Here is a 15,104-nt window from a genome sequence, read left to right on the forward strand (position 1 = left end):
TGTACGGTCAAGATTGTGCAAAATCTCATTATCTATAAAATGGCAGGAAAGTTCACAAGTCCTTCTTTGAGTTTTAATATGGGATTTATGGTTCCTAAATCTAACCTTTAAAGAGTCTGAAGTACATCCTATATAACTTAACTTACAAGTATTATCATTAACTATGTACACAACATTTTTGGTATCACAGTCCAATCGTCCTTTGATACTGAATACTTGGTTGGTGTGGAAACTGCCGATTGTGGTTGATGGTTTCAGGAAGTTTTTGCAGAGATCACATTTCTTAGCACAAGGGAAGCAACCTCCAGAATCAGAATCCTCAGCTGTGTCTGGAGAGGCGTGGCCTGGATCTTCTACAGCTGGCTCTTCAACAGGAGGGAGTTTGCTATGAATAAGAATCTCATGAAGTGTTTTTGTCTCTCTAAAAGAGGTAAAAATACCATCAGGGTCAATCACCTTGCAAAGCTCGAGATCTAAACGGAGGATGTGCTTGTGGGAGTTAAGTATCCGTCCTATGTTGGGGAGACCTGGGTTGAAATCTGTTACAAGGGGAATGAGTCTCCCTTTGCTACTGTCATCCTCCTTATGTCTCTGTTGTTGATAGTAGGAGAGCCTGCTCTTGGTTTCCACTTTATTAAAGGCCTGGTTAATTAGGCTATTGCTATAACCTCTTGCCACAAGATATATATATATACTATACTTCTCCGAGAAACAAAGAAATCCAGATATTTCTCGATCTAAAGAATAAATTGTTGTGCTCAAGGGTAATAGTAAGGGTAATAGTTTAAGGGTAATAGTAGTATTAGGGGGATCATGCTTTCAGAGTTAAATATTATGACTTTTATTGAGTTCACAATATTCCTAATCCTGAGATAATTTATGATGGTTAAATACGATTCCAATTATTTTCAAGTAAAGGCTGAAGAGTAAAGAGCACGTGTAAAGAGCACGTGTTCATATTATCTAGTTGACTAAGTTGCTCCAATATACCACATTACAAAACAGGTAACGTGTTGTTGTGTACAAAACAGGATACGAGAACAGGTAATAAAGTAATGAGCTCCCATCTCAATAAGAAGGGCTGAAGAGTAAACTACAAAAACAACAGCGTCTCACACTAAACGTTCCAACACTAAGCAAATAAAAGTGAGATCAAAGAACCGCCCTGTAGTTACCATGACAACTAGTCCCTGTACAATTTGTCGGGTGTGTTCCAGTCACGTGACTGATAATTTCAGCCCACTGTTACCATAGTGTTACCCTGGCTACCCAGCCTATCATGATGTTATCATGGTTATCCGGTTATCTCCTAGAACTCTAGAAACCTATCAGTATGACATCATCAATACGTCACGACATATCAATTAAGGACCATATGAGAGGGACTAGAGGGACTAGCAATATTGTTCAGGCTTTATTCGGGATTTAGTTCCGGGTAAACGTAAAACCTAAACAGCCGTGATGTCATGTCAGACAGCACCACCTGTTATCTTGTCTTATCTGACGAGACGGAGCAGAAGTTTTAAATGGTTATTACCTCATCTCAATCTTAGTTGCATTTTGTTGTACTATTATTATTATCAACAGAAGCAAGCAGTTTGATAAGCGGCACAATCTCAAAAGCAAATAATAAAGCTCAGTGGCGTAACGTTGCCTGTTGGCCCCCCCCCCCCCCCCAGTGGCGTAACGTTGCCTGTTGGCGCCCCCCCCCCCCCCCGCCGAAAAAGCCCCCCCCTGTTGGCGCCCCCTCCTCTTTTGGTGCCCCTCCCTAAAATTAAAAAAATTAGGTGATTTTAGAGGATACGCCGATAAAATCTCTAAAAAAGTGTGTATCTACAGTAAAACAAGCAGTTTTGGTAGTACTTTAGTTAAGTTTTCGAAACTGTCCCATATTCAAACGACGATTTGGCGCCCCCCCCCTCCCCTCCCCGCACAGCGGGGGCCTTCGTTACGCCTTCGTTACGCCACTGATCAAGCTCCTAGAAATGGTTGTTATAGCTTTATAGTAGGGCTGGCTGTTACTTCACACCAGAGAAACGCCCTCCTACATGACTCAGAAGACTTTGTCTCAGTCGATACACCATATGAGTATGTCGAACTGAGTTGCGAAATGAGAACAAGATGATATAAATGTTGTATGTTTATACCTTTATATACTAGTGAATAGTGATGTGACACCACCCCTCACGTGACCCTCTGTTTACGGTTAGGAATTTCAATTATGAAAAATATGACGTAACGTTGAATAACTCAATAAGATGAACAACTACAAAATATTTGAATAATGGTAGTTACGTAATACGTAGTAACAAAACTCAAAAGCGAAACCGCGTCTCATGTGGGTATCACTAGTTGCGCAACTAGTAACATGTAGTACATACCAGGTGTGAGTAATGGTAAAAAAGGTGTGACCTATGAGTTCTAGGGGCCTGTCGGGGATCTCAAAATTACTAGATTAGAGTAATTGTTGTAGCACCATTTTGAAAATCAGTGGACTATGCTAGTACGTTCGAAAATCAAAGTAGACTGTAAAATGGATAAATTTCACGATAATTGGAGGAAGAGTAAATGGCATATTAAATTATCCCCGCCCCTATTTTAAAATTTGTTATTATAACTGGGTTGATTTCTGAGTGATAACGTTGCTTATCTATTAACAGCAACACATTTTCCGGATTACATGACCGATAAGAAGTTTGTTAAGTATATACATTATACATACAACGGTTTTAATATTATTACATGGCACATTACAGGATTGAATTAATATTGTTATTAAAATGCTCATTGTAGCCATATATTTTAGATTTTCGCTCAGCGGGGTCAGCGGGGCCCTTAGTTACGCCACTGGGCAAGAAGAGCAAATTTGATCTGTTATGAGTGCTTATTAACAGGCGCATTTGGGAAGAGAGCGTAACGTTTAAGTTTTAAAGTTGTGACGTTCAAGTGGTTCAAATTAATCAATTAATAGGATCCAACCACCGTGACGTACTCCAGATCACGTGACCAATGTAGCACGTGACCAATGTAGCACGTGACCAATGTAGCACGTGACCAATGTAGCACGTGACCAATGTAGCACGTGACTAATACACCATGTGACATGTTAGATAAAGTGTCACGTGGTGTGGAAGGCTAATGGACCTGTCTCAGATCTTCTTAACCACTCTCACGCTGGAGTACTTTTAAATGGCACTGGTATGTTGGAGTACGGTTAATAAGGTGGTTTATAATTTTTAATGTAACAGTATTTAAATGTTACAGACTAGTATTTGGAAATATTTTACAGGTACAAACTTTATTATTGAGGGTAAACATGGAAATCTCGTAGCAGGTTTTGGAAATATATTACAGGTACAAACTTTATTATTGAGGGTAAACATGGAAATCTCGTAGCAGGTTTTGGAAATATATTACAGGTACAAACCTTATTATTGAGGGTAAACATGGAAATCTCGTAGCAGGTTTTGGAAATATATTACAGGTACAAACCTTATTATTGAGGGTAAACATGGAAATCTCGCAGCTAAGCGTATAAACCAGTAAGATAATGCTCGACATTGTGTTGTACGGACGTTGTGTTGTTCGGACGTTGTGTTGTTCGGACATTGTGTTGTTCGGACGTTGTGTTGTTCGGACGTTGTGTTGTTCGGACATTGTGTTGTTCGGATGTTGTGTTGTTCGGATGTTGTGTTGTTCGGACGTTGTGTTGTTCGGACGTTGTGTTGTTCGGACGTTGTGTTGTTCGGACGTTGTGTTGTTCGGACGTTGTGTTGTTCGGACGTTGTGTTGTTCGGACGTTGAAGCCGCCCTAAGTCGAGTCTTGTGTTGTGGTCGTATAGAATCTTACTTATAATCCAGACCGAAAAAACAGCATATATCACAGCAGCGTAAAATTCAAGAATAAAGAAATTTTCTCACAAAATAGGAAATAAAACGCGACATGAACACTCTATACTACAGTGGAAATCGCCCGGAAACGTTTGCGAAGGCATCCTAGAACCGCCCGGAAATCAGCTTTACTAGTTCCACGTTAAGCCAGGCTTCCCAAGAAAACCTCACTAACGTTCACAAAGCAGACTAACAATGTTCCGTGCTGTAACAACTCACATACTTGTCCACTGTTTACAAAGTTGGCAAGTTGCCCACTACTTGTTTGTGAGAACTCGTCACGTGACTTGGTGGAATATGTGTGAAAACATCCCGGACTTGGAGGAAGAGCTCCCGCTCTTATCTTATGCTTACAAGGTGTCGGGAAACTTTCGGGATCTGCCTTTATATCTTAACACACTGTGGGAGTTTTAGTTTGAATTCTGCGCTATCAAGTTGTCACTGATCATTCATGTTGCCCGGGAGTGTTCGGGAATGTCCGGGAGAGTTTGGGAATGTCCGGGAGAGTTTGGGAGAGTTTGGTAGTGTTCGAGAATGTGCGGGAGTGTCCGGGAATGTGTGGGAGTGTTCAGGAATGTCCGGGAGAGTTTGGGAGAGTTTGGTAGTGTTTGGGAATGTGCGGGAGTGTTTGGGAGTGTTCGGGAGTATAGTGGGCGGATATAAACCTTCCTGATATATTAGTGTTGAGCCCGCACAAGACACTGTTATTGCTTTATTGACTTAATGGGAAGTAAGTTATAAGTAATTCCCGGTAAATGATTACTCTTGGACTATGTCGTGCTTATATGGCCGAGCGCAGTAAAAACAAAATTACGGCAGAAAAACAAAAATTAGGTTCGATCGCTACGGCAGAGAAGAGTTTAAAACTTATGCAAGTGATACTCAAGCAGCATTTAAAATGGTCCTCTGCCAAAAATAACCTGCACCTATTTATAACTACACGTAATACCCACACTCCTATCACGTATAATACGATTCTAAAATATATGACCAATCCAAAAATGAGACTAGTAAAAATGAGAGTAGTCCTAATGTAGTAATGTGACCAACATGGAACGCAAGTAATGTAGCCGTGGTAACAACACAACAGTGTATAACACAAACAAGACTAAATGTGGACTAAATGCCCCACAGGTGCAATATTTATACCTTGTCTCACATGTGGACCCCTCGTAAACCCCCCCATATTCCCACCATCACTACAAATTCCACCTCCCATATTTACCGGTGAGATCATACTCTTACCTCACAGGATTGCCGTGTAACACGATAGCTTTTACCATAACATTCCAGTACAATGCTACGTAATCATAACATTCCGATCAGCTAGCGAGCCTGGATCAAGGAGCATTACCTTATATGGTATAATTAATCTCACCAGGTAATTGGCCAATGAGCGCGCGGCGTGGGCGGCGCCGACCAATCACAGTGCAGGTGGGCCAGGGCGCTGGCCAATGAGAGGGCAAGTAGGCCCTGCCTGGAGCTCTACTTGATAATGGGTGTACTATTGTGTGTTCCCTGCCTGTTGCTCGAGTGATCCGTTTACTGTAGTGAGTCTCTTCTGTTGTTACCTTATCGGACCTTATTTGGACGGACATTAATTTAACGCTGGAGGCCCTAACGTTCATCTTAATGTCCGTTCAAATAAAGTCCGTCCAGGTTAAAGGCTTGTGTACTGTAGTGAGTCTCTTTTGGTGTTCTACTTTTCTTTCAATGGTATCCGGAGTAAGGTGCTGTGATCTGATTGGTTGTTGACTCCGTAATCTGTGATCTGATTGGTTGTTGACTCCGTAATCTGTGATCTGATTGGTTGTTGTTGACTTTGTAATCTGTGATCTGATTGGTTGTTGACTCTGTAATCTGTGATATGATTGGTTGTTGAGTCTGCAGTAATCTGTGATATGATTGGTTGACTCCCTTCTTATATGGACCGTGATTGGTTCCTTACTCTCTGTATCATGATGTTCTGTTCACGGTGGTGGCTTGTGTTTAATATTGCTAATGAGAGCACAGTATCTGTGTATTTTGTGTGTCATGCACTGTGCAGTATCACACTGCAGTGTACCCTTAAGAGCCACGTCTAGTGTGATCCCCAATATCACCATTACATTAGCTAGTTCAGCTCTTAGCTACTAGTTCAGTGTATCACAATGTGTGTGTGTGTGTGTTTGTGTCTATTGTGATCCACAGTATCAATCTCTCTGTCTCTCTGTGGCTAGTTGGTTTTTAACTTAATAAACAACATTACATCCGCTGATATAGAGCTCGCTTTATTTAATAATATAGCTCTGTCGATAGGTACGGAGTTTTTCTCTTTGCGGTGCTTGATAGGCACGAGGTTTTAGTACATTATAGCCCTGTGGGGTACCTAGGGCGTGTCTCCCCTCCGCAAGCAACCTTTCTCTCCTCCGCATGCAACCCTTTTCTCCTCCTTTGTCTTCTTTTTCGGCTCCTTTGTAAAGTCAGACGTAGTGTGAGTTCACGTTGATTGCTATAGTCTGTATCTCTGGTCCTTTTTCATTTGCTTTCAGCAAATTCTATTTGCTGTTGTCGACTTGGTGTTCTTTGTATAGATTTCCCTTGCTTTCGATTAGTTGTTTACTCGGTAGTCGGTGTCCCTTGCTTTTGATTGATGACTGATACACAATGATTATTATCGTGTAAAGTATCCACTGTCCCCCACACACACACTCTCTCTCTCTCTCTCTCTCTAGCTCCCTCCGCAAGACTATTATAAAATATGTAAAGCATTATTGTTGAATATGTTGTGATACATTATTGTTGAATATGTTGTGATACGCTCCGTGAGTTTTGCGTGTTTTATTTTCCGTTACACTATGGGCAGCCCCTAATACTCTGCGAGGCTCCTAATACTCTATAATACTCACACACAGTACACTGGTAACTTTGTGTTGTTGTTGTGCACTGGGTGTTTATTGTACATTGTAGTTTAGTTAATCTTCTAGTTGGTTGTGCATTGTGGCACTTGTAAAGTGCACATTGTAGTCTTGGTTGAGACTTGATTGTTGATCTTATAGTCATGGTTGTGCATTGTGGCTCGTTTTGATCTTCAGTTGTGTTTGTACGAAACTTAATTACAGTTGTGAAATGTTCCAGAGCTGTTACAGTTGTGTAAACGAGCTGTAATTATGATTGAGAGCTCTAATAATAATAATAAGGGTTGTTTGGCAGTGTTGTTCGGTAGCGTTGTTTGGCAGCGATCCAGGGTTGTTGGACAGTGTTTATGTTTCATTGCGGACATGTAAACTACTAAATAGACTTTGTTGCTCTCTTTGTTTGATGAATTGTTTATTTACTCCCAGTGAGGTTCCTGGCTGGAGTTAATTTAAAAAAGCTCAGTTCTTTGCAAGGAATTCAAGTGGGACCTTTTGAGTGTCCAGAATATATCTGTCTTTTCCGTTTAGTTGTATTTCACTTTAGTTTAACAAATCGAATAATTTTTACTGAGATTGTTTTTAGTGTAAGGAATGTAGAATGTGACCGACGGAGTATCAAGCATGTCTTACATCGCTGCTAAAGGTATGTTTGTATATGTACACGCTATTATAATGTATAATGTATATATTTATACATGATTGTAAATTGTATTGTATGTTTAGATTGGCCCCTCTCTCTCATGTGCAGCCCCTCCAGCTAATAGTTATAGTGGTGACTGGTACAGCCCCTCGAGCTAAGAATTTTAGTGTTGACTGGTGCAGCCCCTCGAGCTAAGAATTTTAGTGGTGACTGGTGCAGCCCCTCCAGCTAATAGTTTTAGTGGTGACTGGTACAGCCCCTCCAGCTAATAGTTTTAGTGATGACTGGTGCAGCCCCTCGAGCTAAGAGTTTTAGTGTTGATAATATTGTCATGCTACTCACAGAACGGGTTAGCCTCTGACAAGCCTAACAATTAGAAATATTTCCTAAAACTGCGACAATGATAATGATTGATTGAAAGCCCCTCGTAAGGGGGTCGTCTCTAATGGACTAATTTATTGATTACAATCATAATAAGTTAAAAATAAAGACCCCAATGGGCACTCCTGAAAACATAACTACTAGAAAATATATCAAAACTAAATAGAAAAATAAACTGACGACAAATAAATTAATAATTTTGTATTATTATTAATACATTTTTTTAATTATTGTATTAATAAATTTTTTATTATTGTATTAATAAATTTTTTATTATTGTATTAATAAATTTTTTATTATTGTATTAATAAATTGTATAATAATTGCAGAAAATGTAATAACCAAAATACATCCTTCTTCTATTGAAATAAAAATTTACCAAAAGTAGGTGGAGTGCATTGAGCAGTGGAGATGCAGATCGCCGTTAATGACAGCTATTTGAGCTTTTCATTACACGTTAAAACAACACAGTGTGTACTACAGTGTATACTACAGTGTATACTACAGTGTATACTACAGTGTATACCCAGTACCCACTACAGTCACAAAGGTGCTGAACAATACACCACATGGTTTAATAACCAGTACTGTAATATTTACAGTTCGTTATTTTACTCATCACAACTTTACCACAATAACCTGTACCGAGTTTACTCTTTTACTGTATTTATAGTTATAGTAAATGTCTCTTGTTTGGGTTCTACCTCCAGGCCCCACTTTCAAGCCTTTAGGTTTCACTTGTTATGTTCCAATTTCTAAAAAAGGCCCCAAGTATGACCATATACCTATATACATTGTACATTGTACATTGTACATTGTACATTGTACATTGGTGATGGCTAAAGACAATCCGCTCCATACTCAAGAACAATTAAGGGGGGGGGGTTCACCCTGATTTTTTTGTGAAACTTGGTTTCGAGATAGCAGTTGACCAACAAACTAGGACCAGTGACCAAACTTTTGAGGGGGTCCCGGACCCCAACCGCCAAACGGTGCCCGCGGGGCAGCCACGCCCATATTTGGTCCAAATCAGGCCCAATTTAGCCAAATACCCTGAACATGCCCAAAACCCAGATTTTAGGTGCTTTACTTGTAGCTAGTGGTCCCCTGAACTCGTTTATGAAGTTTCATCAAGATTGGACAAAAAATGATTGAGTTATGAGCTAAAAACTATATGCCCATATTTGGGCATACGCACTAAATTTGATCGATTTTGGCCCATAAATTGGTCAAATATCAATATTTTTGAATGAAACTAACTTTATATGAAAGGTAAGGCTAAACTACACATTCTCTATGATTATCAGCTCAATATCTACCTAACTGTGGATTCTGTGTTCAAATAATCACAAAAAATGAACAAAATCGCCCATATCTCAGTTCGCGATATTTGCAAAATTGACTTCGCTCAAAACAATAGAACTCAATAGGGTTTCAACATTTTTTCATGAAATTTTCAGAATCAACGTAGAATTGTCTCATGACCTTAAGTTTTGGGACAGAATTTTGAGTTAGGCCTTTAAAAAAATTTGGCGGCCAAATTCTGAAAAATGCCCGGCAAATTTTAGAATTTGGCCGCCAAATTTTTTTAAAGGCCTAACTCAAAATTCTGTCCCAAAACTTAAGGTCATGAGACAATTCTACGTTGATTCTGAAAATTTCATGAAAAAATATTGAAACCCTATTGAGTTCTATTGTTTTGAGCGAAGTCAATTTTGCAAATATCGCGAACTGAGATATGGGCGATTTTGTTCATTTTTTGTGATTATTTGAACACAGAATCCACAGTTAGGTAGATATTGAGCTGATAATCATAGAGAATGTGTAGTTTAGCCTTACCTTTCATATAAAGTTAGTTTCATTCAAAAATATTGATATTTGACCAATTTATGGGCCAAAATCGATCAAATTTAGTGCGTATGCCCAAATATGGGCATATAGTTTTTAGCTCATAACTCAATCATTTTTTGTCCAATCTTGATGAAACTTCATAAACGAGTTCAGGGGACCACTAGCTACAAGTAAAGCACCTAAAATCTGGGTTTTGGGCATGTTCAGGGTATTTGGCTAAATTGGGCCTGATTTGGACCAAATATGGGCGTGGCTGCCCCGCGGGCACCGTTTGGCGGTTGGGGTCCGGGACCCCCTCAAAAGTTTGGTCACTGGTCCTAGTTTGTTGGTCAACTGCTATCTCGAAACCAAGTTTCACAAAAAAATCAGGGTGAACCCCCCCCCCCCCCCTTAACTTTAGGGACACCTCGTGTGATCAATGACCGCCAAGAAAGTAGCTTACACTTCATTACGTACTTAGTTGCTATACCCGTAAAATACTCTCCAAATAACCACGTGGTATAGCAACTAGCCAAGCAAACCTCTCCAAATAACCACGTGGTATGGCAACTAGCCAAGCAAACCTCTCCAAATAACCACGTGGTATGGCAACTAGCCAAGCAAACCTCTCCAAATAACCACGTGGTATGGCAACTAGCCAAGCAAACCTCTCCAAATAACCACGTGGTATGGCAACTAGCCAAGCAAACCTCTCTAAATAACCACGTGGTATGGCAACTAGCCAAGCAAACCTCTCCAAATAATCACGTGATTAGTCAGCCAGCTGTGTATCATGACACCACGTGTATTGTACACTGGTCCTCCTCCACTGCATTCTCACTAAAACCCTTTCTAACCCAGGTTCTCGCTTTTATCAGTGTTCTTCATTGTAGTAACCTCCACCACGCATCAATACTGTGCTCTGATTGGCTGTTTAAAGTCACGTGGTACTGATACTGATACCTGGTTGGCTGGTGTCATGACACTAATCTATTGCTTGTGAGCTCGATTACTCCTACCTCACGTATTAATATCCTAGGATTACTATATACTATATACCCCCTGTGTCATATTATGAGCGAGTTTACCACTGCAATATTTATTATTTACTGGTGTATATTTTAGTGCTGTCTATGTTGTGGTCTCTTGAGTATATTTAATTGCTTAATCACCCAATTAGTAGTTACTTAATTACACGTTATCTCTCGCTAATTAGCTAATGAGTACATGATAGCTCATCGTACTGTCTAGTTTACACGTGTAGTACATTTAAACCTGTATCTTACTGTCTAGTTTACACGTGTAGTACATTTAAACCTGTATCTTTCCCTAGTTTAGTGCTAGATAATATACACGAGACGTGTACATTTAAAACCTTATCTTTCCCTAGTAAGCTAGTATAGAGCTAGATAATAACTACTTTTATTGAATCGTGCTCCGGCGGGGATGTTTGTTCGTGTGTATGTCCGTTCGTACGTTGAATGAGATCTGGAGTGCAACGGAAGAAGTATTTGTATTATGCAGGTACGTTACCATGGTTACATCACGTGATATTTGCAGGTACGAACAGTTTATTTGTAACTTACAAAAATCTAAATTTACGGGTTGGGGCTACAGGCGTGGGTAACATGACTCTTGAGTATGATGTTATCTTTTACTTATTCTATATACCCTATTCGCTGGTGAGAAAGCAGTTGAAATGACATTCCAGAATCAAGATTAAAAGCACGTTCTACAACGAATGACTGTTTACCTAACAGTGAGCCATCACGTGACCATGGTTACATCACGTGACCATGGTTACATCACGTGATATTAGCACGCTGGAAACCAAATACCATCCAATACGGGATAGCACTCAAAACATATGCTTATTTTATCCATCACATTCTTGACATTGTTTTTACGTTTTATCGTTACCATGGTTACATGATATTGCGGTTACCGTCTCACTTCTTACATCACATGATCATCACTCCCACTCAACTTTATCTCCTTATCTCACCTTTTTCGTTCTTTCTAATTTTTTAAAGGGACTCCATAATTACTTTATTTTAAAACCTTGTTTTTCTAAAGTAACCTACACACGTTACTATCTAAATCGGAGCTGTGTTTTACATGGAGCAATGTCTGCTCCCTCACTACTTCACCTCTCAGTCTCGTCAGCTAGTCCTTCTTCTTCTTCTCTCTCAAGTGCTTTGTACACATGCTCTTAGCTGCAAATGTGTGTATCACGTTTACTGTGTTGGAGATTGTTATCGTGCAGTTCTTGATTTTGTCTTTAAAACTGATTATGTACTGTAATGTATAATGTAACATGTAACATTGTAACATGTATGTAATTTACTTGATAATAATGTACTTGATAATTCTGGCAAGAATCTGATCGGTATTTTAATCACTGTACACTTACAGTTACACAGTTTAATGATGCTTATCGATGTTTTATTAGTGTTTTATTAGTGTTTTATTAGTGATTTATCGGTGTTTCTTATCTGGAGAGGAACTCAACAAAGGAATATGTTATCTGTGATGGTATTTACTCGCGCAGTCCCTCCCTATTCTCGAGCTGCTAGTTATTGGTTGTTACAGTTAACAGAGTGGTTATATTATATGTTATTTAGAACTTTAGTTGTAAGTTAGGTTACAGTGTGTACACTGTAACTTAATATAACTTAATATAACTAAGTACAATTAATTAACACTGTAAATGTGTATTAGCACGCCTCGCCCCTTCTCAGTACTCCTCCCTCTTCACCTCACTCTGTTTATCTTCCTTAATTATAATATTTTGTCGCATAGTTTCTGCTTGTCTAAAAATGGTATTTTCTTGAGAACATCTAAAAACCTTGACTCTAGGGATATGTCCTAGTTTTGCTATGAGTTATAAGACCATGCTTCTATTACTCCTACCATAGCTTACACAGATCCATTTCATTTGTACTGATCCATTGTCCCACTACCCAGCCCCTCTCTTTCTCCCTGACCCAGTGCTCTCTCTCCCTCCCTCCCTCCCTCAGTCCCTCTCTTTCTCCCTGATCCAGTGCTCTCTCTCCCTCCCTCCCTCCCTTCCTCAGTCCCTCTCTTTCTCCCTGATCCAGTGCTCTCTCTCTCCCTCCCTCTCTTCCTCCCTTCCTCCCTCCGTCCCTCCCTCAGTCCCTCTCTTTCTCCCTGATCCAGTGCTCTCTCTCCCTCCCTCCCTCCCACTGTACCCAGTCCCTCTCTTTCTCCCTAATCCAGTGCTCTCTCTCCCTCCCTCCCTCCCTCAGTCCCTCTCTTTCTCCCTGATCCAGTTCTCTCCCTCCCTCCCTTCCTCCCTCAGTCCCTCTATTTCTATAATTCCACACTCAGTGAGATTGATAACTCTCTTTTCTTCTCCCCCTTGTTACAAATAGTACACTATAATTCCACACTCAGTGAGCTTGATAACTCTCTTTTCTTCTCCCCCTTGTTACAAATAGTACACTATAATTCCACACTCAGTGAGATTGATAACTCTCTTTTCTTCTCCCTCCTTGTTAGTTGTCTCTTCTTTGTTACTATTAATACACACTCTGTAGTACTATTGGCTCGTCTTCTCTCTCTACAGTTGATGTTTCGCAAGTTTTTCACAAGTGTTAGATAAGTACTCAGATCAGTTTGGCATCTGTTTAGTAGACTCTTCTAGATAAAACTTGATCAGCAAGCTTTAGTATAGAAGAGTAGCAACATTAATTACTTACTGTGATAGGTCACTTCAGTGACATTGTAGTCGCTGCCTACTTAACATGATGTTACATGTGATGTAGTCTCTTATTGAGTCTCTCAATCATATTCTAATGTCTGATCACACTTGAGTAAAGACAAGATTATCCAGTTACAACTGTTTCTTATTTGTGTTTAATCAGAAAACATCAGAAATTGTTATGTTACTTGTTCAACCTGTATTTAAAGGTTCTGCACATTATTGCGCTGTCACGTGGTTAGAATACAGCTTTCTGATTGGCTGCTGCCAGTAATACAGCTCTCTGATTGGTTAATGACTTATTTTATGACGAAGCTACGAAGACATTGTCAGTCCCAGTATACCTTCTCGTGTCAGTAATTAAAACAGGGCTCCTTCTTTCAGGACACTTTTAATCCAGGTTGTCTATTAGCCCCCCCCCCCCCCCTCAGATTAGCCCCCCCCCCCCCCAGATTCCCCTCACTCAGATTCTCCCTCAAGGTGTTCAACACCACTAGAAAGAGACAGGGCTCTGTGTAACTGCACAGGTGCCTCCCATTGCACAACATTAGACAACATTACCTCCACACTGTGTGTGTGTTACTGATCTCTTTCTCTGCGTATCTTGAGGGACCTGGTCATTGCATACTCTTAATTAGTGTTATTTTATATTTAGTGTGCCATTATTCATTAGTGTTATTTAATATTTAGTGTACCATTATTCATTAGTGTTATTTATTGCGATTAGTTTAATACGGATTTAATTACTTAATTGTTGAAGCACTGATCGAGATTTCAGTTTAGTTCGGGTTTATCAGCATTGTGTTTTGTGTTCTGTGACATATTTTCTGAGTCCTCATATCCTTTCTAAAACCTTCTCAAAAGGTTGAAATTAAACCCTTTTCTTTTGCACACAGTGCTCACTACACAGTGCTCACTACACTTGATACCTGTACTCAAATTTCTGTTATTTTTAGCGGCAGTCAATTCTACTCTCACTGCTCGCATGATGTCATTTCGTTCAGCTGAAATAATGTGACTTTGGGTTTTGTTTGCATGTGAGCGTTTTTAGTTGTGACTAGAATACAGCTCTCTGATTGGTCGGTTGCTGTCGCGTGTGTAAAATACAGCTCTCTGATTGGTTCATGAGGATTCGGGTTGGTTTGCTGAACAAGGAGGAGTACCGTAAGTTTGCTGCGTTGGGAGACACGAAGGAGTACGCTGCTACACTCTACGATAATGAGGAATGTTAGTGCAGCTTGTTCAGCTTGTTCAGCTTGTTCAGCATGTTCAACTTGTTCAACTTGTTCAGCTTGTTCAACTTGTTCAGCATGTTGAACTATTTTCAAATATTTAACATTAATTATCGTAATCATATAATGTCGGGCACATTAATATTTTAAGCTTCACAAAAACGTTCCATCGTTCTGTATCGAATAACTCGCTAATGATTTAGCGGTGCGTATTTGCTCCTTATTATTGGATATTTCACCCTTTTCAATATTTCATCAATATTCATTATTCAACAATCAATCATTCTTCATATGAATACAGTTGATACTTAATTTATTTTTTCGAATGTTTTGAATGAATCATTTCAAATCACTTTATCTATTTCTGTCTATTTTTATATGTATGCTCAACTATATCCAACTGTTTAGTTCTACTTCTCTCATTAGGATGTCATGAATATAATACGATCATATATATAAAATAATATAATACGGAATCAGTCCGGTTCAAGCGGACATTTTTAAGTTTT

General features: G+C 39.5%; 1 protein-coding gene across 19 annotated transcripts in view; it reads left to right on the forward strand.

The window, feature by feature from the left end:
• The window catches only part of LOC134823808 (golgin subfamily A member 6-like protein 25), a 101,722-nt gene that overhangs the window by 53,496 nt on the left and 33,122 nt on the right, over positions 1-15,104 (forward strand). For 4 of the 19 annotated variants that reach the window (XM_063835371.1, XM_063835375.1, XM_063835379.1 and 1 more), the window contains exon 1: positions 7,366-7,431. The exons of 10 other annotated variants lie outside the window; for them this stretch is intronic. In XM_063835371.1, coding sequence (XP_063691441.1) covers positions 7,410-7,431 — 22 coding nt within the window. In that variant the 5' untranslated portion in view covers positions 7,366-7,409. Of the gene's footprint in view, positions 1-7,365; positions 7,432-11,060; positions 11,164-14,230; positions 14,591-15,104 lie in introns of those variants that run through there. 5 more of the 19 variants (XM_063835376.1, XM_063835374.1, XM_063835370.1 and 2 more) reach the window with 4 other exon arrangements.

Source organism: Bolinopsis microptera, chromosome 12 (genome assembly GCF_026151205.1).
Source record: "Bolinopsis microptera isolate Bmic1 chromosome 12, MBARI_Bmic_1.0, whole genome shotgun sequence".
In the NCBI taxonomy this organism is placed as follows: domain Eukaryota; kingdom Metazoa; phylum Ctenophora; class Tentaculata; order Lobata; family Bolinopsidae; genus Bolinopsis; species Bolinopsis microptera.